At 34.5% G+C, this 27,790-nt stretch overlaps 1 protein-coding gene across 1 annotated transcript in view; it reads left to right on the top strand.

The window, feature by feature from the left end:
* Positions 1–10,032, top strand: part of OdsH (Ods-site homeobox) — a 51,622-nt gene extending 41,590 nt beyond the window's left edge. Inside the window, exons 3-4 of the mRNA XM_073075683.1 lie at positions 6,851–6,990; positions 8,922–10,032. Of these exons, the coding sequence (XP_072931784.1) occupies positions 6,851–6,990; positions 8,922–9,441 (660 nt within the window). The 3' untranslated portion in view covers positions 9,442–10,032. The remainder of the gene's footprint in view (positions 1–6,850; positions 6,991–8,921) is intronic.
* Positions 10,033–27,790: the final 17,758 nt, after the last annotated feature.

Consider the following 27,790-nt stretch of genomic DNA (forward strand, 5'->3'; position numbering starts at 1 on the left):
CTACCACCAAATTAACAGCTGTAGCAGGGTTAAATAAAAGGGATATAAAAGTTAACCTTTAAGTTTATGGCTGTCAAATTAAACGTATTCCATATTTAGTTTCCAAATAGAATAAACTCTTTGAGTTTAAATGTACAAAATAAATTTTATACGGTAGCTCCATTATAAATGTTATGTACCTAATATAGGTACGCTAATAATAGCTAGAGATCCGTTAAATACTCGTACATTTAAGAAATAATATTTTCTTTAAATCTTATAACAAATTAAATTAGGTAAGTTAACATATCATACATATTCATTGTCATAAACAAGAAGATCTTTATATTGTTCCAAATTTTGAACAATCATTCTGAACTACTCCAATTACAGTCAAATGTAGATGCAGTTTTTTCGTTTTACCACATTTTAATAAAGCAACCACGACAATTTTTGTTAAATTTATTTATTGGGAGTCACAATTTTCTATGATTTCTAAATTCGATACAATTATTGGAAATACACGTCAAGTTTTTATTTTTGCAAAACATCCCAAATGGTAGGTGACACCCCTATTGTAGGGGGAAGTGGGGACGATACGTGTCTCATTAGGATGGGGACCGGCCCACCAAAACACATTACCGACGCCAATTCCGATTCTATTCCGTAATCAATGTGTCCCGATTAGTTATCGAGCAGACGGTATTAATTTTCTTTCTATTCGTACATCAGGAAAGTTTAGACAGTTACAATTTATTAACACATACAAGTCAGAAACATAAACTTAGGCGCAAAGACTGTAGCTATATGTATTTCTGGCTTCTTGTTTGTTGTAACAGCAGTGTTGATCGCTGTTGGTTACTTGTTTGAAGTGCATGGTAATAGGCATTACAACTTAGGAGTCTTCAGGGGTCCTCAGGAGTTAGGGGCAACGTATCAGCACCATCCTCCAGTTGTCCTACTACCAAATGGACTCTAACTACATCTGAAACATAAAACCCAAAATGAAATAGTTAATTACAGAATATTTTATTGCATTCAAAAATAATATATCTAGATTAATTAATCCTTACAATATAACATTAATTATACAAATTTTAAACAAGAATCTCAGTAATTCGTCCCATTGTTCTATGTACTCAATAATGATATTGATTATGTACAAAGTTACTGCAATTGGAGCGCATAATCCATCAAAATATTTTGATTCGTAGCACAAATACCTATAATTTAATTGTAATCAATGCTATTCAAGATTTGAAACGGCCACGCTACTCACCTAACTGCGCAATTGTTTAGTTTTAATCATTTTAACTACACGTGTACTGGTTAAATTGCAAAGTTAAATAAATGTATAAAATTCTAATTTAAAATGTACACGCAAATAAATATATGAGTAAGTCAGTAAACATGTTTTTGAAGAGATTAGTTATGATGTTAAGAACAATTGGTTTAGTTAAAATATTGTATACCACGTGTATTTTCGTACCTATTATTTTGGAAGGTGGTTCGACTCCGGCGGCACCACCGCCACACCTATTTCTACCTAATAAGAGCATTGTTAGGCGTTGCTGTGTTCCGGTTTGAAGGGTGTGGTAAGGGAGACAGACTTTTCCGAGGCGTTCCAGCTTAGTCCTCAGGGGTAGCGGCGCATCTGTGGCCGACCTCAGGTAGGAATATCTAATCCTATCTGGGGTTCATTACAGATGTCCATGGGCGGCATTAGCCACTTACCATCAGGTGGACTGCATGCTCGTCTGCTACTCTTATATTATAAAAAAAGCAAACGGGCATGTAAGGGGATAAGTGGCAACTGATACCCATGGTCATCTATAAATAACTAACCCGAGAAAGGATCGAAGTCCTACCTGAAATCGGCTACACGTCTGTACCCTTACCATGAGTTTTTACGTTTTGACAAATATGACTGTTTTGGTATTTGTTTACGTATTTACCCATACAATTTCCAATCAGCGCCCCTAGCGGATTGAGTCAGAACTAAGAAATCGTATGGGCCAATACGTAAACAAATACCAAAACAGTCATATTTGTCAAAACGTATAAACTCATGGTAAGGGTACTGAAGAGACTTAGCTGTAGCGCTAAGATCGAAGGTTGGTCGAAACTGGAACACCTCGCATATCTAAGTGTAGGTCCATAACAAAGCTATCAAATCAGAACACAGAAGCACAGGCAGAATAAACGTAGCGCTGCTGCCTCTGAAATCGAACCACGGAAGGTTCTACCAAATAAAATTAGAGCTTTAGATTTTTTTCTAAATGTGAAATAAATTTTCAAAGTCTGAATTTCGCACATTTAATTTAACAACGTTAATTATAACTATATTTATGTTCTTTTTACTCACCTTAAAGAGTGATAGTAAAATTGTTTAAGAGAATAATTATTTCACGGATTTTTTCAAGCACTCAAATTTTTCAATCATGCATCAGGCATTCATGCATCAGGGGTCAAAAATGAAAATGGAAACACAACATATTACTCACAATATAACTTGTTGGATTATTTAATTAACAAAACCAGCCGGATTAAGTACAATATAAGTGAACTGGATCGCAGCTGTTGGACATAAATTAAAGCTTCTGTATATATATTCATAATTATCTAATAACATGAACGCTTTCCGTATGAACAACTCCGCTAAAATGGCATTTAATTTAATTGTATTAATCCTAATTAATCCGGGGACAGCCGTTAAACATTCGCAATAAAACGGGTCGGCAGTAAAATATCCGAGACCCAGTTATCCCATATAAGAAATGGCAAATACATGTTGCGTTTGCGAATTTTTAATTGTATCTAAAAGTCTTGCGAATTTACAGCTTTAAAATTCTAGTGGCTAGAAACTCCAGCTCTCAATCTGTGGGCCCAAGGTTCAAATCCCAGAAACCTCATTTTTATAGTTGCAGAAGTTAATTATTACTTAGACGACGAAGAAAAACATCGAAACCCGCACGAGAATTGTTACAATCAATATTGGCGACATCATATTTGTATGTGAAATATACAAATTTACAATAAACTGGCAGGGTAGACATAGCTTTCTAACTAGGAAAGAATATATGTGCCTGACAATGGGATGGTAATGTTTTAGGAAGATTTAAAAATAAAAGTAAGAATATATTTATTCTGTGCATATTTGCTGGTAAAAACAAAAATAATGAACAACTTCATCGGATAGGATGTTTCAGATAAGTTTATTGTCAATTTGAATTACTTTATGAAGTTTAATATAATAACTTTCTTATCTATACTAATATTATAAAGAGGAAAACTTTCTTTGTTTGTTTGATTGTAATGAATAGGCTCAAAAACTACTGGACCGATTTTAAAAATTCTTTCACCATTCGAAACCTACATTATCCACGAGTAACATAGGCTATATTTTATATGAAATATTTTTGATAAATAGATTTTGAGGCAGTACAAAATTTGCCGGGTCAGCTAACACTCGTATATAGAAAATATGTAGAAGGCGCTTACAAACAAATGACGTAGAGTAGGTAACTAGAAACAGTAGTCACATTATTAGTACGGTGCAAAATAAGTTGTAAAGTTCCACTTATTGGGCAAAGTTCATGTTTCAAAGTCGTTTCTAAGTTGAAGTTCAACGAGCAAGATGCAGTTATTCAACCGGTAAATAAATTCAAATAATTTCAAATTGCACTGCAGGCTAGAGGCATCTTCTATTTCGCTTATTCCAGTGCATTATGACAAGGACAGGTAGTTCAAGGTTACGTGTAATTTGGGGTGCGTCTTGGTTTATAGATTATGAAGGTCAGACAAAGTCGCCCAGCCATATGGGGTTGTTTGAATATGAATATCAGCACAGATGCGTAACGAGGGGCCAATAAATATTCAGGTGCAACCTTGCATTTACAGATAATTTTGTATTTTGTTACACGTAGCAGTTATATCAGCAATAGGATAATGCTCTTATGTGTTGTGCCAGCTTAATTCTAGATCTATTTTTTACAAGGTTTTGACAGACTATTTATTTTTTTACCTTAGGCATAGACATGTGTATTTCTACTTCTTGTCCAAGTACTTTTATTTTACAAACACACTCTTTATACAATAAGAATATTGTTAATTTATTGGACAAAATATATAAGACCAATAAACAAGCCAAAGCAAAAAGATATATCATAGACATATTTTATCTATGGTTTACACGAAGTTCTTGTTAAATGAATCAATTCCCGCGCTAAACTTAACGTCACCAATTAAAATGATTTAATTTATAACGTAAAACATTCTGATGGGCCAATCTCCTAAACATCTACTTTACACTAAAGGCAGTGTTGCCAACATCATTTCCAGACTCCTTGTTTTAAAATAAATATACACGTCGATAATAAAACAGACTGGCTTAAACAGTAGATAATGGCTTGATATCCTTAATATCATAATAAGTAATTACCACGCCGGACTATACGGGATCATAAAAGTGACACTTAAGTTTTAAACACACATTATCCTTACATTTAATAATGCCCGGAGTGGCAATTAAGAAGTTGCTGGCAATCACTGGACACAATATCATTAAACATATATAATTATGAAAAACAACAAAAAATACAATTATTAAAAGAGTTCGTAAAGGTTCGCGCACACTGAATAATGCCAAAAATTTGCATTAAAGAAATATTTGCTTATAGTGTTTTTAATACTTAGTATAATCCGCGTAAAACTGCTAGTCCGCTCTGAATATAGAAATGTATCGCGTATATGTAACAAATTGTATGACTACACCTGCTCACAACAACTTCAGGCCGGACAAACAGTTTGGCGCGGACTATACCTACTTAGTTAGGTATTTACCGAAAGAAAAAACGTATATTATTTTTAGATTTACAAGTCATCTGTATATAATTTTTTTGATATTGTTTCCCAAAAAAATGGACTGTATTTTTTTCCAATGTTTCAAAAATTCGGTTATTTATTTTAGAAGCCGTTTGACATATGTTTTAAAATGTATTTAAAAAATATTTTGAGACCCAATAATTCAACTGACTTTTAAAATTAAGAATCAATTAAATAACTGACCCTAAATATGTCACTGAGGGCTTTATAACGCTACATTAGTACTGACACATTATTTAGGTACACTTTATTACAAAATAACTGACCAAGTGTGAGTCGAAGACGCACACTGAGGGTTCCGTACCACCATATTTTCTGTTAAATTTTATTTTTAGTATTTAATATAATAAATAGCAGTCACAAAAGTATTTTTTTCTTTCTACACTCACACAGCCCCACACTAGGATTCCCTGTGTCGTGGGTGCCATAGACACACACATAGACAAATACACAAACACCCAGAAACAAAAATCTAAATTCATCATTTAGATGTCTGTTTGGCCGGGGATCGAACCCGGGACCTTCTGCGCGTCAGACCGGTATGGTGACCGCTCCGAAAATTTGGACTTTACCTATTACGGTTCAATAGACAAAGCAAAAAACACTGAAACACAGCGGTTTCTTGTGTGGCAACTCTCATTTATTTTTAAGTTTTTTCTTTAATTTTTATAGATAGATCGTTGTGACAGACAGACAGCGGGAGCTTAGCAATAAGGTACCATTTATACGATTTGGTTACGGAACCCTAAAAACAGCGCATACTAAAAACACTCGTACACACTAACCAAGCTTTACATGCATATACCGCATACAAAGTGCAAAAAGCCGCATCTTTCGCCAATATGCAAAGTACCCAGGCATGAATTGAGACGTTAAATTTCAATGCGCCTGCGCATTTGCATTTTAATGTGATACGTGCGCCGTTTGCCGCGCCCTTGCGACAGAGGGCACCACTGGATCATCTTGACTTACTTTTATTGGCTTAATGGAATTTTATAGGAAATATAAATAAATTTACTGTCAGTAGCCGACTAAGTAATAGAAACCTATGTTGTTATAGTGAAGTAGTTTAAAAAGCTTTCAAAGCTTAAAACCGTTTAGTTTCTGTGATTATTGACTTCACAAAATGACAGTTGTAAAATCAGAAATTGACAGTTTACATTTATTTCATCATCATCATCAACCGATTACTGTCTTACCTACTGTTACTCACGGATTTCCACTCAGCGCGAGATGGATTTGCCATAGTCGACCACACGATGCGAATCGGCGGTGGTGCCAGATTTATTTGGTTTTTGATTATGGTACTATTCATAATGGTACATAATAAATATGTTTGCTAAATTTGTGTCTAAGATAAATATAGGCTTGCAATAGTTTCTTGATATAAAAAGACTTGTTATTATTTATAATTTAATAATACTATTTTGACGTTATATTGATTTATTGATTCTGAACTGCATAATAATTGAATTTGTCTTCGAGTTGTCTGTTTAGGCTGTTACTAAAACATCTTAACTTAAGCCTAAGCTTATGTCAGAATTTAAGCTAAGTATAAGTAAAATAATTCATTGTGTAAAGCTCTGTTAAATTTAGATAAATCTATACTTAAAGTATCAGTACGTCATTTGGAACAGGACAGGAATCCTGCTTGTAATTAATGTTACCGTTAAAAAAATCGGAAATTTGTTGACATTCCATTATTAAAATTATTCCATTATTATTAAATGGTTTTAGTACAAGCAAAATCACGTCGTCAGAATCCCAACGCTATCAATTAAGTCGTCAAAATCCCATGGCAATCAGTTAAATTGTCAAAATCCCAACGCAACCAGTTAAGTCGTCAAAATCTCAACGCAATCAGTCAATTTACCAACATCCTAGCAGATTCTTTGAAACCATCAATTTTAACGTTCTCCCCATAAGTCGTCAAAATCGTTGCCTAATGAATGAGTCATCAAAACTAAACACGTTGTTTCTCCCCCAGGTATGGTTCCAGAACCGTCGCGCGAAGTGGCGCAAGAAGGAGCACACGAAGAAGGGTCCAGGGCGGCCGGCACACAACGCGCACCCACAGTCCTGCTCCGGGGAACCCATCCCGCCACACGAGCTGCGCGCTCGGGAGAGGTGAGCCGCTGTCAACCCAAACTGTCATCTTATGATGGTAGAATACTGTGAAACAACGAACTATTGTAGATTTTGGACGAAAATATAACTGTCAGAATTAGTGATGTAGTCCGACAAACTTTTCTGTGCTTGTGGTTTTCGATTACTGAAAATTGTTGTCAACATCATGAGTGGTTTGTCAATTTCGTAATAATATAAAAAAATATTGACAAATTTGTTATTTAAAATTTACCACTTCTTAGGTAGTTTTTACAACTTGGTAACATAACAATGGCCCGTGGCGCACAGGGAAGTTCGTCGGACTATACCATGACTTGTAGCCGCCCGGGTCGATGGCTAAATCTGTCTTATAGGGCTCATGTCGACTATTTCACCCCGTTGATACGAGAGAGAGAAAGAAAACAAACAAGGTATCTACTCATATAGGTTCCATATACTCATATGGGATACCACAACTCTGACCGACATATTGGCTCATCATACATTTGAAATGATTTTTATCCTCATACAATAAATAAAATATTATTATAAGAAACTCGTGACGTGAAATTCAGAAGCTTATAGTTATCTAAGAGAACTTATCAATATTTTAGGAAAATACATAAACTACATATTATGATACTTATTTCTTTCCTTGTATTATTAAGATAAACGAGCCTTTCCCTACAAAAACATGAAGGAACGCCGAACAACCCAATCAAATGATTGCGGACTTTACGACCGACCTCGGTGACCGACTGATATGTATTTCTAACGTGACCATTTATATTATCAGACTAGGACATTTGTAGAAAAAAAAGGTATTTTTTATAAAATAAAAAAAGTAAACGAGCAGTCTATTTGATGGTAAGTGGTCAGGCCACACGTGGATATTTGCATTCAACTCCAGACAGAACAGGGGGGTCTAGCTGAAGCCGACAGATGCGTTGACACTCCTCAGGACTAATATGATCGCCCCATATATACGTCAGCCGGCATCCACATTCCACACTCTTCCACCGAAACGACAAAACTATTTAATGCTCGAAATAGGCGTGGTAGTGGTACCTCCCTAGTCAAATCATATTACCTATCAAATTACTTAGGTATAGTCCGCGCCAAAATGCTACTCCGCTCTAAAGTTGTTGCGAACAGGTGTAGTCATACAATTTACATGGCGACGCGATTCATTTCTATATTCAGAGCGGACTTTCCGTTTTTTGTACGCGGATTGTACCTACTTAATGACGCCTCAAGTATCAAACAATGAAGCGTCTGTCGGTAGTAGTTTTGTATTTGTCAGCAAATCAATTTGAAAATATCGAGTTTTATTTTCAAGCCGGAATGTAGGTGATTCCATTTATCTATATATGAAAACGGGACATTTTTGCCTTTATGGGACAGTAAGTCTAGAAAACAGGACTGTCCCGTCGAAACACGAGACGAATGGTCACACTACATATATCTCAATATTTTGCTATGTTTAGGTACATCTAGAACATATTCGTAAGTTATGAAAGAGATTTAATCAAGATATTATACGTCAAGTCAATATACATTTTAGTATGTAATTACTGTTGCTATTTCAATTTCCACACTAAAGAAGAGCTAGATTTAGCTCGGTAAATTATTTTCTAGTAATGTTTCAGAATTGTTACTTATTTATCTTAATACGTGTTGCATTAGTATTTACACATATATTTCCATATGTGCACAAAAACTTAAAACCAGATTAGGTACCTTATGTAAATGTGTAGAAAAATGTATTTTTCTGACCTAGAACTGAACCCGGAACCATTTTCACAGTAATCCAACATAGTAATGAAAGTTACTAGATAATGATGTTTCATGGATTGGCTATTATTAAAATAAATCTCGCAATTTTAAAAGCTAAGAATAACTTTATTGCATCATAAGTAGGTTCTATACTAATTAGGCCCTATTTTCAACAGGGCTAGAAGAAGAAAGAAGCTGGCAAAGGCACTGGACCGGCAGGCTCGGAAGCTGCGCGCCAAGGGCATCGCTGTGGACCTGGAAGCCTTAAAAGCTGAGTACCTCGCCCAGCATCGGAACAGTGGGTTATACTCCGACTCCGACGGAGATGGAGAAGGCGAGGAGTGTATGATAGATGTGGTCGGAGGCGACTCTTGTCACGACTCCGGTCCAGAAGACTTCTCGTTGTCAGGGCGACTACGCGCGCCCTCTGGCGGCGACGGCATCAACAACTCAGACAGTTCCACTTCCGACGCGCATTCGGGAAGAAACTTCAGCCCCATACCGGACCCTCAGCCGTCCTTCTTCAAGCATTTCGCCACAGCTGGACCAAATTTCGACAAATTCGACTTTGACTCCGGCAGAGCTGTGTCCTTAGACCTCAGTGGTACGGGCACTGCCACCGAACAGGACTTATCCAAAAACGGGGGAACAAGGAAACATAATCCGTTCAGTATAGAATCGTTGCTTAACACGTGAAAATGACTTTTTTAGGAATTAGATTACGAGTGGTAGAACACTGCAGGCCGATGTTGGTACCGCGGTCACACCATGTCTCTAAACTGACTGCGAACCAGAGACATTGAGACTTTGAATCAGGAAGTGGTTCATTTAAACTGAATGGCTAACCGACTTTTGGTTTCCTGGGGTTGGTTGCAATCATAGATGAACTAATAAACTAGACTCCTGTCGCATAAATAAATGTGTAAATTGGCCTTGATATTTGGGCCAATCTATTTAATTGGCGAGTTTCGTGGACAAGTAAGACATAAAATTGATCAATTATGTTAGATCAAAATCAATTCGACTGATTGCCAGATTTATGTACTATTTAGGAGTCTATAAATTACTTTGTCTACGGTTGAAGCCACGGACTTGAATGTCTTGATGCCAGGTAATCTGCACGATGGTTCGCCACTTTTTGCGTTAAAATATATTTAAAAAGATAGATGTGGCTATAGAGGCTCTCAGATTTAATTTTACGTTACAGACTCAAATGCAGGCAAGTGAAATGTTCCTTTGGAGTCATCCATAAATTATGGATGTAATTAAATATGTTTCTACGGACTATACAGGGTGTGGTATAAAAAGTAATTTTATATTAGTGTTTACATTAGCTATTACCCTATCAGAGGTAGAGCAAGTCCTAAGGAACCATATCGCTAATAAGAACCTCTTTTGGCTTAGAAAAGAAGAATAAGTTTGGTTAAAAAATTAACATTTTACTCTATTGCATCATCGATAAGTCGATATTCGATTTATTTTAATACCACACCCTGTATCTCTACCATTGAGTTCTTAGAGTGTCTGTCACAAAATGTAACATAAAAAAGAATAGATCATAATTTATGGATGATTCCTTTGATTTAATATAACACCTTAATTTTATCACAGATTTAAATATTTAGATGTGTCCTCGACTAAATCAGGTCTTTAAATATCTACATATATGTAAGGGTACGTGTCATATTTAGACCAGCATTTTATGATTAAATTATCCACCTCTTATTATTTCTCATACTTAAATTTGAAATTAAAATTCTTATTATTTAACACTAAAATAACTTTTAATTTTTCTGGTCATTTTTTTTTAATTTGTCAAACTAAGTGATGTACAAAATAGATATTGATATTTTGAAAAAAATATATAAAATATTGTATATTTTTAAAATCTTGTAATTTAAAAACCGATTTTTGTGTCAGTATATTCCAGTGTTATATGAGCAAGCAGGGCGCATCTAATAAATTAAATCTTTGATCCATAGTTGTATCAGCTTATATATAAAGACTTGATAGGTACCACGTAACATATCCATTGTGAATATTAGCATGTAGGTTGTATTATATAGATGTAGTGTACATAGCTCTCCAATATTTATTTGTCATGGATGTTAATATATGTTATTCGATTTGGGGCAATAACTTGAAATTTTATAATATTTGTTGATCATTTTATAATATATGCTATTTTATTTTACGATTTATTGTTGTCGAGACTTGCAAAAATTTTGACATTTTTTGTCGAAGTTCAAAAGTTGTATGATTTAAATTTTCATATACCTACCGACATATTTATTTAACAAAATATATTATTTCTATGTAAAACAATATAAAAATACGAGTACCTATCTCAATATTATCGTTTAAACTTTGGCAAAACCAATAATTATCAACAGGAAAATACAATTCCTGTAATTTTTCTTTGAAAGATTAGTAATTTTTGTATAACATTTTAATTCACCAAAAATCCTAATACAAAAAAATTCTTGGTCGCATTTTCATTTTAAAATGCTCATATAGTTTCTCAAAATAATATTTTTAAAGAATTTTTTTTGACAAAAACATGAATATTTTTAAGAGACAAATTTAGATTTGTCGATACTTGACAAATCCTCCCTTTTGACATAAAGTTTCAATTAAATATTTTTAGTAGTTTCCAAGATTGTCAAATATAGTCAGAAAAGCACACATTTTTTTATAACACTGATAAATAATTGGAAATAGCTGCTACCCTTTTTACGTACGATTACTGGGCAAGGCTCTATCCCCACAATTTACGACAGCCTAGAGCAATTTGCTCCAATGAAGATGATAGAAAAAATAGTCTAAAACTATTTCAAACCATCCACGGTAAAATTATCTGTCTCTAGTAACAGTGTGTAATATTTTAATGACTTGTATAATAGTTATTTCACGAAAATGGCTGGAAAAGGTTGACAATAACGTGCATAAAGCCTACGCTCGGGTTAAGCAACTTTGAGCATTAGCATAAGTGGGCAATTAGGCCGATTACGCACATTATGATTACAATGTTGTGTCGTACTTCTAAGTGTTTTAATAAAACTGATGTAATTAACGGACAGTTATACCTACTTGTAGAGTGGCAGCGGTTCTCAACTTTATTCATTTTTGTCATGGATAGTACTGGGCCACTTTGAAAACTTTGTTGTTTGTTTGTTTCGCAATTTAATACAAAAAAGAAACAAAAATATCTTAGATTAACAATCCAATAAACTATTGAAATAAATAAAAAAAAAACAAAATAAAAACGTGAAATTTAAAATTCCATAAAATGCATAAAATATAACCAATTTAGATGAATGCAACGACACTTATGTTAAATCCTTCAAAACTTTTGGGCTGCAAGATGTGCCTACATGTTCACTTACAAATGTTCGCAAAAAAACATTACCCTGCAAGTCGGGTAAAATACAGTTTGAGAACCGCTGTCATTACGTGCGTCTAATACAAAATGCCCTCTAATTTGCCAGCTACTTGCCTGGTAATCGATTAAAAATAATTAACTTGAGCCTAACTATTTCAATCAGGATAACTATTTACGGAAGGCAATTTGTTTAACAAATTGATAGTCTACAGGCGGAAGTACTGAATTAGTTATCAGCTACTTTTTAAAGGCGATAGAACCCTCCGTGGAATGACTCCGGAGTCACCATCGACACCTATTTCGGTCTAATACCAGTTTCCAGTGCTGTTGTTCTGGTTTGCAGGGTGTGGTAAAATAAGTCTTCATGAGCACCAACACCTCTTTTGTCGTACTCAGACAAGACTTAAATTTTATCGAGGTAGACTCCAGATTTCCATGTTATGTCCACGGTAGTTTCATACTGTGAGGACGGCATTTTTAATTGCTTTCTTCCTTATAACATTGGGAAAGCAAGATCATGAGAAGTAGTCACTGCCGCCCATGAACATTTTGTGTGACCAACGCCGTATAAAATATGCTACTTGAAGTCGATCACAGTTGCGTCGCCACTGAGGACTAAGGTCAGCTCATATGTAAGTCAGCTGACATCTACACCCTTTACCAAAACACAGTACTGCTTCACGCTTTAGTGTGGCAATGATACCTCTCCGGTCGAACCATACCAGCTCTACCACCTTTGTTATCTAAACAGAAACTAGACCCATGTTGCTAGTAGAACTGCGACTATATATTCTTATCGGCAAAGCAATAAAAACCCAACATTGAGCGCATGGAAATATATTGAAATTGTTATTATTAAAAATGGCAGCGCAAATACAATTACGATTGGCCGCAGAAATACAATCTTGCGTCGTAAACCACAATTAATGAGTGTAAAACGCGAAACGATAACCGAGCCAATTAAGAAAACAATATGGCGACGCCGCGGCATAGTGTTTGCTAAATTTCATATTGGGAATTTTGTTGACAATTTTCACGTTGGGAATTTTGGTGAACTTTTTCATATTGGGAATTTTGGTGAACTTTGTTCATATTGGGAATTTTCTGGTATTTTTATCAGTGCATTAATTTTTATTTTTGTTGGGTTTCACGATACAATATCAGTAATTCCGTATCGTATTAAATATTTCTATGAATAATATTGATGTTTAATTATTTTATGCTATTACAAGCCACGTATATGCACATATTCACGCGTAAAGGTACTCGTATTTTTATAACATTCAAGTTTTATTATACATTTATGTATACCAGCAAACCGCATCCAGGATTTTTGTTTGAGAGGGCTTGATCCAAAGGAAAGTTTCTTTTAAAAGTAAACACTATAACAAAATGGGACTCTGTTGAGCTAACTACGAGTATCTGCAATTGAACTTATTTTCAACCAGATGAACTTAACATAATTTGGGAACTTTAGCGGGAAAGGTTCTCATGGGCTCGGGTCCCCTGGATCTCCTGATGTCAACAATAAGTTACGGATCCAGGGGAGGAGAGGCTAGAGGGCTCAAACCCCCAAAATTCCAAAATTTAATTAAAACTATCCTTGACTTTTTAGAGGTCGGCAATATTTCAGAAATATTGATTTTTCTTCGATTCTTTGATTTTTTAGAAACTACATAGGCTCTATATTTGTTATGCTTTCTAGGCCTTTTTTCCGACCTGCTCCTGTTGCGGGCGATATGTTTGATAAAACCTACCCTCAGGTGGGTCAGCCCCTCTCAAACAGAAATCCTAGTTCCACTCTGTTTACCTATATCCTAGATATTAAATTATTATATTACGACCAAAATCAAATCATCGACATAATAGCTTTCAAAGCACGGTACTTAATTTAATGGTTGTGTAAATATGCATATAGCATATATGTATTTGTTTTAAGGTTTTAATATAGAAGTGAAATAATATAAGGCCTTTCTGCCCTTCATAATCTTGCATATTTTGACAACAAAATTAAAAACAAAAAATCATAGTTTTCATGTTATGGAAGAAGAAAGCAGACATACATATTCCTCGCTAATAAAGAATCAGCCAAGTGACAGTTGAATTAACACACGGACGGTTCCGTATATTTCAGAATCAGAGTACTTCTTATGTTACATAAAAAGTTTGTATATTAGAATATCATAAAGTTTAGAAAATACACATAATATTGTTTTATTATATTTTATTTTATTTATTAACAAAATCCACAGCTCTTAAAGTATTGTACAATTAAATCGTGTTTTAAATTTGTTTCGTATAAAATATGATTTTTAATAATTTGAATTAAAAACATATCTGGTATTATAAAAAAATCATGCAAAAACGAATACCGCAAAAAAATAATTTATTATACTTTTTAATTCGTACCTGGATTACATAAAGTCAAAATTTGCTATATACAGGATGTAATAATATTACTTCTAAAGCTTACCTAATAAACAGTTTCTTACGACATAACTAAAAAAAACATACTGTACATGTTTCTATGTCACAATAGTATACGTCATGTTAACAAAACTGTTTCCATTTTCTATGCAGATAATAATAATATGATTCATAAGATCCTAATTTGCTATTAACTAATTTTACGTATCTGTACCTACCTATTCGTACGATAAACAAATTTGTAAAAATACTTTAAATTTAACACAAAAAATAAACAATTTAAATCAGCCTCTATAAATCAGTAATTTTGTTTAAATTGTACAGTCCTCTGTACAGTCGATTAAAACGAGTAAGCGTCTTAAATTTAAAGTATTTTAATTACAAAAAAAGATACAATAAGAACACTTTGAATAGAAATAGAAACTTAAATTGTGTAGATCATTATACCTAATTGTACATTTTGTAGTCCGAAACAATATATTAGGTACAAAATAATTAAGTTTATTTATATTTATAGAAGAGACGTGATAAATGAATATTTGTAAATTGATTATCACATTGTGTAAGATGTAAAAAGTATGTTATGTGAGTAACTTATTGAATCAAAATATAACACTATTAAAATCATGAAGCATTATTTTTAATACGAATCCTAATCTTTGTTAATAATATCAGTATTTGAAGAAATCCATGTTATAAAATTAGGATGAAACCAACTTCGCAACAATCTGCTACCAACGTGTACGATGGTATATCTACACTAATATTATAAAGAGGAAAACTTTGTTTGTTTGTTTGGTTGTAATGAATAGGCTCAAAAACAACTAGACCGATTTTAAAAATTCTTTTACCATTCGAAAGCTACATTATCTACGAGTAACATAGGCTATGTTTTATATGAAATATATTTCATAAATAGATTTTGAGGTGGTACAAAGTTTGCCGGGTCAGCTAGTATTTTATAAATCAGTGTACATGCAAAAATATAGTGCACAACACCTACAAACAAGTACCAATACCTACTTCACAGTAAGTTGACTCTACGACGGTTAATCGTCAAATTGCAACGGACCCTAATAATGCTCCGTATTGGTGCGACAGTTAAAATTCAATTCGGTATATTTCTATCCGCAAAACTTAATAAGTGGACTATGACATGGGGCTCTTCAAGAGGGGTGTAAAAAGAGCTCTCCTTCAAAGCCGGCGATGCATTGGCGACTCCTCTGGTGTTGCAAATGTTCATAGGCGACGATGACTGTTTTCCATCAGGTAGCCCGTCTGCCTTATCTTTAGGTTACATATATAAAAAAAATAAAAAAGTGATAAATAAGTGAACTATCGTGATCGTAAGTATCACAAGTACTATGAAATAGCATAGCATCTGTGAATAGCTCCAAGCTCAGGAAACTTGGAAAACATAACATGAAGTCGGTTATAGATGAGGTAAGTATTTAAGAATCATTTCCCAAAAATATCAGGAAACAGTTAAAAACACACCACAACGCACGACATTAAAAATATTTAAAAGCTGCATTTAGTACAACATAAAATTTATTATCCTTGCCCAAAACGGCAAAACGTGACCCATAACGAATTGCCGCATAAAGCAAGTTAATAATTTTAAATTTGCTCAAATTATCCGCCAAATGTTTACCGGAGAGAAATGCCGGCTTTGATATCCGATATCCGTGGCGAAGAACTCAAAACTTGAACTGTAATACGCGTGACACGAAATGAAGGACTCTTGCAATAAAATACTTTAATATTTGTAAGTCTAATTTAGGTACTTTTACATTTGCTTATTGAAATTTAAAAGGGATAATCTTATATGTACCTATGTCTGCGTATATGCGTGTTGTGATCAAGATATTCAGCGATTGCTCTAGGTAAACTAATTTCTTTTTCAAATAAGAAAATTTTAAGAGTTGCCTATCAAGGTGGCCAGGTACAATTAACAAACCTTTTAGAACTTTATGTGTCTAAGTGGTAACTGGTACCCCCAGATAGGATTGGATTGGATTGGGAGCGGATCAAACCAAAACACAAGACTTCTCACTGTTGTAAGGTAGGTTTTTTTATGAGATTGAAGTAGTAAACGAACATGTACATGGTGGTCCTCCACGGTTCGGTTTGCATGGACGTTATTGCCACGAACATGTAAGATGTGGAATGAGCTTCCTCCTGAGGTATTCCCGCTATGACATGGGGCTCTTCAAAAAAGGTGCAAAAAGAGCTCTCCTCCAAAACCGGCGATGCATTGGCGACTCTTCTGGTGTTGCAAATGTCCATAGGCGGCCTTGACTGCTTTCCATCAGGTAGCACGTCTGCTTAATCGTTAGGTTAGTAAAAAAAATGTAGTTCATCTGATTATCAACTCCATATAATATAATAGAGCAGGGACTCTACCTGATAGATAATCTGAAAACAGACACGTTGCCTTAAGTTAGCTGACATCCACATAGTTCCAAATGAAAATACTGCTACGCGCTACAAAGAAATGTGTCGGTGGTAGGTACTTCCCTTTCATAATAAAACTGACTTGCCTAATATAATTAAACGCAATTTATATTTAATAATACGTTGATTTAATATAAAGCCGTTCGACCAGTTATTGCAAATTTTCCTATACATTCATTACACTTAAGCTCATTTCTGCGCAATTCACTTATCTTGATTTTCTTCTTAAATTGGTTGTAAGTAGCTGTATAATTGTATGATTGTATACTTGATATTGGAACTACGCAACGAAACTGTCCACTTAACACCAGATAAGAACCGTGTTATTATACCAAAGGTAGGACTGTAACGAATCTATAATAATCTATAATCGTAGCTTTCTAGTGAGATACTTTAGGTCCTTCTAGAGTGCTTAGTTGGTAGTAGAATTTGTTAAAAGGATCTTTTATTGCTTACGAGCTTTTCCACTCGCGTTACGAAGTAATATTATTAACTAAGAAATTAAACAAACTTTCATCCCCTATTTTATCCCCTTGGAGGTAGAATTGATCAAAATTCTTTCTTACCGGATGCCTACGTCATAACATCTACTTGCATGCCAAATTTCAGCCCGATCCGTCCAGTGGTTTGGGCTGTGCGTTGATAGATGTCAGTCAGTCATCTTTGAGTTATATATATTTAGATTGCAACATCTGCAGAAATAGGACAAGACCTTGTAAAAAGGTTTATTAAAATCCGTTTAGCCATTTGGACCACAGGGCGTGCTAATGAATGGGGCAAATTCGTAGGTAAAAAGTTATAGGAACTTTATTGGGGTATTTAATAAGAAAGGTGCATAATAGATTTAATAAAGTCATATTACTTTGACAGCCGTATTCCTGATATTTACTGTGGAGACATCGTGTAGGTAAGCCCATATTATTATTTTTTGTAAATTAAAACTAAAAAAAATCTTATATAATTCGCTTCTTAAAATAGTTTAAAGATTAGGATGAAGTTATATAAGTAACGACGTAATGTTTTACTTGTTTATTCTGGTTCAAAAATAGTTTGAATAGAAATAATTTAGTTATGTTACGCCAAGTAGCGCCATCTCGTAGAATATCGTGACACCAGTATGCTGTCAAAATTGGATGTAATTGTTAAAGTTGGATTGATATAAATTTTCGACTATGCAGATACCTAAGTTTAATAAGATGGTAAATTGTAATGGTTTAATTAAAAAGCAGTAATAGCCTAGTGGTCAAGAAACTCGGGCTCTCGATCGAGGGGTCCGAGGTTAAAATCCCAGGCACGCACCTCTGATTTCAAAATTATGTGTGTATTATAAATTAATTATCGCTTGCTTAAACGGTGAAGGAAAACATCGTGAGAAAACCTGCATACCTGAGAGATTTATAAAAAAAAATCTCAAACGTATGTGAAGTCTACTACTAACAGGCACTTGGCCAGCGCGGTGGACTACTCGTATGTCCTAAACCTTCTCATTCTGAGAGGAGACCCGTGCCCAGCAGTGGGACAGTAATGGATGATGAATAAAATGGAAGAGATTTTAACTTTATCCCGATCCTGACTATTAAATTACATTGGTAAGTAGGATCATATCTTAATTATTTTTTTAAGGTGGTACGTCTTAGAACGTCATTTGATCGAAGAGGTACCACCACCACACTTTATTGTACTTTGAAGCACTTTTTGGGCTTCACTAAAGAGTGTAGATGCTGGCTAACTTACACATGAGGCGACCATATTAGCACAATACAAATATTATAGATCCTTACTGTGATGTTAGTCTTTAGAAATGGCATCGCAGCTGTGTTCGGCTTTAGGTAGGACTTGTCCTGTTTAGTTCGTCACTGATGTCCATGGACGGCAGTGTTTCTTTCCAACAAGTTCTAACTTGAAGCTTTAGGTACTACTCTAATGTTAATAATATAGACATTTGATACACCTAAATGGTTTAGCATGCAATTTATTGTTGCGAACTACTCACCCTTAACTATAATTAATTCAATAAGGATAGTTAATAAAACACGCCCTTAATAAATGAAATTCATGAAAGAGAATATAACTAATGAGGAATTAATTATTCATTACCTCATTTACATAATTAATAAACGTCATTGATTACACGATGCATATGCATATGCTAAGGTATCATGACTATCGTAGCTGGATCGCATGTAACTAAGTAACTATTTAGTTAGTGTATAACTTAATTAGGGCGAAGTAATTCAGCTTAATCTTAGTCAGCTTAGGCTTAGTTAATGCCTATTTACACGTTTAAGACTTAGTCAAAGTAACTAAGCATAAATATTTTAGTGGACTCTTAAGTAGTACCAATTCGTTTAAATATCTGGTATTGGGTACAACTACAGTTATAGTGTATTAACACATTCTAATAAGTAACAATGGAGCATGCAGTCCACCTAAAGGCAAGTGGCTACTGCTGCGAATCAATATTTTTAATCAACCTCTCTCTACAACAACAACTCTCTCTAATCTCAGGTAAGAACCTGAGGTTGACCATACATGCGTTACTGTCCTTAAGTACTAAGATGGAACACTTCAGATAAGTATGTACCCTTACCACATCCTTCAAAGCGGGGCCACGAAAACCTTAGTACTTCAGACGGGACACTTTACGTACCTTTGAGATTTTCTTTAGGCCTCTCACGCATATAGGCTTCCTCACGATATTTTCCTACAACAAGATTTTCATTTATAATTATTAATTAATCTTTAATAATTATACAACTGATAAATTAAATGTAGCGCACCTGATAATCAAACCTCACACCCTCCGATTAAAAGTCCGAATTGCGAACCACTAGGCTATCACTTTTAAGTAAAGGCACGATAACTAAACATAGATAAATTTACATCATTTTGCATATCAAGTGTGCTGTGTAACACTTGTAAGTGCATTCCATACGAATTTCTACTTTCTACTATCATGGATGAATAATGTGCTGAACTTCACAGACCATCATCGTTAGTTTTACTGCTGCGGTCAGAGTGAGTTTCTAATACCCATTATGGGGTTATGTACCTTTCTATCACGAGTCATCATTGATTGGATGTGACCCTTTTTACTGACTTTGAAAGGTTTATTTCTGCCTCATAACAACAGTGTTAAACTCTGCTGTGTTCTGGGTGTGGTATAGGAGACATATTCCGAGGCGTTCCAGCTTAGTCCTCAAGGGTAGCGGCACACCTGTGGCCGACCTCAGTTAAGAATATGTAATCCTATCTGGTGTTGGTTAGAGATGTCCGTGGGCGGCAGTGGCCACATGCCATCAGGTGCTGCGTAATCGTCTGCTCAGGTACCTACTCCAATATTATAAAAAAAAAAAAAAAAAAAGTAGGTACTGTTCAGTTGTATCTATATATTTTTTTCTAATGCAACTAGAGGAGGGCTGGACCAATCTCCATGAAGCTTTAGTTACAATATGGGTTGATGGAACTTTTAAATTAATGATTCCTTGTCAACATATTATTACCCTATTGCAGAACATAAGTTTCCTTTCAGTATAAAAGAAGTTTAAGGTTTAGTTCACTTCGCTGTCCAAGTACGGATCGGTAGACTTCACATCCTTGAAATATGCACATAGCTTTAAATAATTACCAGTAGAAATGCATGTCTGGAACTCGCCCTCCTCCTCGATTGAGACGCCGAGTTTCAACCATGAGGCTATCATTGATCTGTTACTAGTCATTTAAGCATCACTCTCTCTTCATTTACGTCCCTTATTAATAATCAATCTATCGAATGTTTCCCCTATCAAAGATCGACATTTGACAATTATGTAGTTATCTCATACTAGAAATTACGAAATTACTATCTATTAATTTAGAGTGAGTTATGACGACCCGCGTGGCGGAGCGGTCACCATACCGGTCTGACGCGCAAAGGGTCCCAGGTTCAATCCCCGGCCAGACAGATATCTAAATAATGAATTAAAATTTCTGTTTCTGGGTCTGGGCGTTTGTGTATTTGTCAATGTGTGTGTCCATGGCACCCACGACACAGGGAATCCTAGTGTGGGGCTGTGAGTGTACAAAGTTATAACAGGCGTTAAAGGGAATTCACACACTGAATTTAAACATCAAAGAAAATCATCTAACAAAAAGTAATTAGAAGATTTTCTTTAATTATTATTATAATTATTGTCATAATGTTCTGATTATTATCATATCATGACATAATAGAAATTATTTAATGTTATCTCTATTTTTTATTCCCAAGCATTCTCTTCATTCAAGCGCTTGCATTATGCAATTTTATATATAATGCTACATAATTATAATATGATTTAAATCTATGTTTGTTAGCCATAAGTCAGAGAGCCAACGAAGCACGGCAGACGTTTTACGAACTAATTACAGTGTATGCAAATTAGGGCATTCATTTCTAAATGATTCAATTCGACGCGCCATATTTTCATTTAGCTGTTATCGCTGGCTTTATCTTTTGAAGCTGATTACAAAATATATTATACTTTTCTATTTATAAGTTACAGTACCATAGGTTCTTTTTCTAGCGCCACAAGCTCTAGTATCATAAGGGTCGTAATAAAGTTAATGGAAATGATAGAACCACTGCTTTTTATAAAGCACACACAACACAGCACAGCATTACTTAACACTGGATTATTCCAGTGTTAAGTTCTGCTGTGTTACCTAATGGTTGTTCCTGAAGACCTATGAAGACTAAGTTGGAACGACTCATTTATTACTTCTCCCTTGTTTACACTCCCAAAAACGAATACCAGTCGCTTCAAATTTGTCTTCAGGGGTTGGCTGATATCAAGTAGAGCTCCAACTCTAGCTAGAGTTGATTACAGATACCCATGGGCTCCAGAAACTGCTCAACATCAGATTGTATAAAAAAGGATTCTGGGGTCTACTTTTAAACGAAAAGCTTTAAAATATTAAAAAGAATAGATTTCAACACTGATAAAATTGGTTTTATATGTTTACAACTCCCATGACTAAATAACTAAACACCAATAGCATTTAAACCAAAAATAAGTAATTTTCTGACGTTTATTTTCATTTTCTACTCCTACACAAGTCGTCCATTGGGACAAGTATAAGGGTAATTCCACATCACGCTAATGACTACCCCAAACATTGATACAAATCGGGCCGACACGCGTCCTAACGTAATCACTTAATTATGCGGCGACACCTTAAAATCGTTCGCTAGGGTTGCCAAAAGCGGGAATTATTATTATATTGGGAATTATTATATATTATGTATTGTGGTCATAGATTAGTAAAGATACTTCGCCGCCTTGAAATTGAATGAAGCCACAAATGGCTTATTATCGTAAGTTCTTTTTTTGAATTCTTGACAAATAAAAACATTTTTAGAGAAAATTTACGAATAAATAACTAATACTGCGTAATTTACATCAATTTACATAATAAATAAATAATTATTTCAAATATTTTAGGGATATTTTAGCACGGAGACGTGGCAAAACTTTTTTACGCAAGTATTTCAATTCTCAAAACTGGGCACATTTTCTAGTTAGGAGTGAGTAATCTTTACTAATCTATGATTGTGGTAGTAATAATCGATTTGGGGCATTAAAGAAAAAATATGTGAGTAAATCGCACGATAAATAAAACGACATAAAAAGTAAGTTTTTTATTAGTTATGCGAAATGTAGGTATATTCATTCTTACGTGCGTACATAATTACACACACGTGTTCTTTCATTTTGTTAGAGTTTAAAATTTACTTTGTTCAACTGGACTTATATAAGCGTATAGATTTGTACTTTTGTGTATTTAAAAATATTAAGAAACAAAACCAAAACTAAAGCTAATTTAAAATATTAATTATAATAGTTTTAGACCCGCCATATTATAAAATAAATAAAAGTGACACAGATGGGAAATTACACTTGGGAGATTTACTTGAAAATTTTGAGCTGTGACAGTGACTTCTTAATATTTATCTTAGATATTGAATAATATTATAATGACCGCGTTGCCAACCCTAGAGACGTGAGCGCCTACTACTTTTTATTATATCAATTTGTGGCCATTGAAGGCACAATTTTTGGCCTAATTCGTTTATAATTGCGGGATCGAGTCTTTAGCTTTCCGCTGTTATGTGTACTTGGCCTTATCTGATTTGAATACGTAGATACATTAGGAGAAATGAAACGTTATTTCTAATGTTTGTTTCTAAATTATTTCTAACTGTTACGTCATTTTCATGACTTATTAATCTAAGTCGGGATTAATGGAATAAGCTATTAAACTATTACTAAACTGCTTTAGCATTTTAATTGATATGTTATGTGCTTACATGTACCTACCTAACTGAAATAGAGCTGACTGTCTAGTTTTGGGTAAAATTAGTCTGTCTGTCTAGTTTACTCAGTCTACTCAAGCAAACGGAACAGAATAATGGATTGAGTAAACGTAACGTAAAATTGTGGGATGTTTTGAAAACTCATGGTGGTACAGGTGTGGTAGTAATGCTATAGATAACGAAACACTACGAGTTCTACCACCAAAAAAGAAATAGAACATAATTCAGATATTTACTTATATAACACACCAGTGTGTTAGATATCTATTCAAATTATATTTATTAATTATTTTGTGTTATTTTTATAATAATAAGTTCTTATTTATTTAGCCAATGGCTGGTGCGATTCTATGAGTTAGAATAAAAAGAAAAAGAACGGTCTTGACGTTTGAGTTGTATTTTGAGCGGTTATAACAAAAGTTGTAAATTGATCGAAGAAATAGTTTTATTCTTTTAAGTTCACGTTCATAGATATCCGAGGCGTTTTATCTTAGTACTCAGAGGTAGTAGTGCATCTGTGGCCGACCTCAGGTAGGATTATCTAACGCTATCTGGAGTAGATTACAGATGTCTATTAGCGGCAGTAGCCACTTACCATAAGATGGACTGCATGCTCGTCTTCTACTCCTATATTGTATAAAAAAGTGTTTAATAACAAATCTTAAATTACAAATAAAAGATTAAGCACAATAACTTTATAAAAACCTTCCTTATTAAAAAACTAGGCAAACAAACCCTTGGTATAATTTGAAATTGGTTAATATTCTCGTTTCAGAATTGAATAGTGTTCAGCCATAATAATAGGTGTACGTCGTCCGCCTGTCGCTCCACTACCCTATAATTTCTAATCCTGATCGAAACATGTTTACAGCCTTAGCAGTTTTTGTTAGTTTTCTGTAGAACTTATATTATATAAATACGAAATACTTATAAAGTTTAGGCGAGCTTACTATAAGGATATATATAAGCTATTTTAGTCACAATGCTGGGCCATAGATTAGTAAAGATACTTCGCCGCCTTGAAATTGAATGAAGCCACAAACGGCTTATTTTAGTAAGTTATTTTTTTGAATCCTTGCCACATAAAAACATTTTAGAGAAAATTTACGAATAAATAACTAATTTACGTAATAATTACGTAATTTAGGTAATAAATAAATAATTATTTCAAATATTTAATGGACATTTTAGCACGGAGACGTGGCAAAACTTTTTTACGCAACTATTTCAATTCTCAAAACTGGGTACATTTTCTTATTAGGAGTACTCACTCCTCCTATCTTTACTAATCTATGTGCTGGGCACAGATGTCTTCTCAGATCGTGTAGTCAAGTACAACTATACATAGATACGTAAAGATATATATAGATATGTATAGATATATATCTCTATTATATATTTATAAGGATAGGTACTTGTCTTGTGCGTTAGTCCAATACGCTGGCCTTAATAAAAAAAAAATCGTTAATTTTGCACACTAAAAATGAAATAGGTCAATAATTATTATTCGAATTTTAGTCATAACCCACCCTGGTCAATTATAGATTGGTAGAATTTACACAACTTTGAGAATTCTCAGGATTGTGAGATTTCTCACGATATTTGACTTAACAGTTAACACAGTTTACTTGAAGTTAGTCACAAATGGCTTTGATGTTCGCCTCTCATGTAAGTCAGCCGATGCTACCTAGTTATGATTAGTTTCTAATATTCATGCAATTTCTAAACCTGTGTTCTAAAAAAATACTTTGTCTGAGAATCGAACCTCCGACTCCGATGCAGAACCCAAATTTCAAACCACCAACCCATTACTTCTTAACAACAAAAAGCTTCATAACTTGAACTTTCAGAACTGTCGTAACTTCACAAAAGTCGGAAAAAAATGGATTTCGTGAGTCCGCCAATTAGGCTCTCGTGTAAAAGCGTCGTAACTCACCTAATTAGAGTTCAGAACAGGAAATTAAAAGCGTACCTACACTCCGAATTAAATAACTCCTGATTCTATTGCTTTATTATGCATAGTAGGCAAATGTTTGATGGAAATAAATTGATTAGAAATAAATAGATGATGTTTCAAAGTGCTCGCAACTATGTACGTTTTGGAGAAATAAAGAAAACTTAAATGGTAGTTAATTTGATCGTAGTAGAGTCCTTTGTGATTCGATTTCGGAGGGACCACCGCTACACCTACCTTTGCCTAATAAAAACAGGGTAACAGGCTTTGGAGTTCCGAACCCTTATCATAACTTTTGCGTTTTGACAAATATGACTGTTTTGGTATTTGTTTACGTATTTGCCCATACACATTCCAATCAGCGCCGCTAGCGGATTGTATCAGAACTATAGTGTCAGTAAAGCAACATTAAATGTCTTAATTGACAAAATGGCACTTTATGTTTTGTCTCTCTTTTTGCGAACATGTGAGGTAGACAAAAAAACTTGAGCTTACTTACTTATTGTTACTTTTACTCAGCCTACTAAAGCAAACGGAACAGAATAATGGATTGAGTATACGTAACGTAAAATTGTGGGATGTTTTGAAAACTCATGGTAAGGGTACTAGTTTTAAAGATGCAAGTGACTTATTCAAGGAGTTCCTTAGTCCTCAGAAGTAGCATGAATCTGTGTGCCGGACCCACTTAGGGTCTTTTAGGGAAATTCTCTCGGGGTGCAGCTCTTCAAACCAAAACACAGCAGTGCTTAACACTACTGTTATTGGGCAGAAATAGGTGTGACGGTGGTATCTGTTGAGTCAAACCATAAAGGGCCTTACCATCTTTGAAGGTTCTTTATAGTTTTAGTGGTAGAAATTTCGTACGAAAATATACATTAAATGCGAATAGAGTCGTCTGATTTTTATGTAAGAAAGTCACATTATTAATGCATACATCCTCTAATAGATTGATCGATTTAGATTCTGATTGATTGATTGATCTGAATATTTTTATAAACAAAGCAAGCTATGCTTGTTACTTTAAGAATACATTACGTTTGTTCACTGAAGTAAAGTATTAAGTACCTCAAGTTTCCTAGGGAATGCTTAAAAATGATTAGTGTACTGAATTTCCCGCGATAGCGTTCACCCTAACAAGGAATAATTTTTCATAATTTCCATTCTTTCACTGCCCATTAAAATAGAGTGACCACGATATGTAAATTATTATAAGGTTAGTATATTTTGAACGTAACAAAGGTATTATACCGTATTATAAGGTAAAGGTATACCTATATGTAAACGTTGAGTTTCTCGTGCGCACAACCGTTCATGATTGTTTATTTTTAAGCAAAGTTTCATCAAAGTTGGTTCTTTGATTCTGTTTTAGTCTAAACATGGGTATTTAAACATAGTATTAGTAGTATACGTATTATGATGATACTATCTATTTACTTTTTTTTCTGGAATTAATTATGTGGTGGAGCATCTCAGTAAGAATGTGTGGATTTCAACGCACAATATATTACTACTAATTATTTATCTACTTTGAAAGTGGTACAACTCTTTGTAATTTATCTGTGAAGGCACCATCGTCACACATATTTTTGCCCAATAATAGCAGTGTTAAATCCATATTTTATGCAGGCGTTCTAACTTAGTCCTCAGGGATAGCAACGGTTCTGGCCAACCTCAGGTAGAAATCTTTTCCTATCTGGGTCTGATTACAAATGTCCATGAGCGACTGTAGCTGTAGTAGTGTAAAATGGACTACATGCTCGTTTGCTAATAAAATATTACAAAAAAACGAAATCAAGTACAAAATATGGAAAGTCCCTAAAATAACACTATCATGCTCACCCCAAAACAACGTTGTGGGGCAGCGTGGCGGCAGGAATAATGAAGTGATTACGCCACTTTTGCCACGAAGAACTTTACGTGCCATAAAAATGGCTGCAGCTTACAAAATTAATTGGCAAAATTAATGAAAATGTGTGTTTAGATTTTAACTTCAACGCCACATTCATATTTCTAAAGGAATTGAAAATTTACTAATATATTACCACCTTTTTTAAAGTACGGATATCTATGGGCGGCAGTAGTCAATTACCATCAGGTGGACTGTATGTTTGTTTGCTATATAGGAGTAGCAGACGAGCATGTAGTCCACTTATCTACCGATAAGTTTAGACCACGACCTGCGTTCGACCACTGTTGCGCCGCTATCCCTGAGGACTGAGCTAGAAAGCCTCGGAAAAGTATATCTCCTTCAAAACAAAACATAGTAGCGCTTAATACTACTATTGTTAGGCAGAAATACGGGTGGCGGTGGTGCCACCGGAGTAGCTTCCGCTGTGATGCGAACCACAGAATGTTCTACCTCCTTCTGGCACAAAACCTTGCAGCAAGGGAGCATCGACTGCAAAATCTAAGTTTCCAGCTTGATATCTACCTATATATTTATCAAGATACATTTTTATTCTCTTTTTACACGCTCTATTAGGTAATAAAC

Source organism: Epargyreus clarus, unplaced genomic scaffold (assembly GCF_041222505.1).
Source record: "Epargyreus clarus isolate Ecla_fem2 unplaced genomic scaffold, WU_Ecla_fem_2.2 ptg000008l, whole genome shotgun sequence".
NCBI lineage: Eukaryota > Metazoa > Arthropoda > Insecta > Lepidoptera > Hesperiidae > Epargyreus > Epargyreus clarus.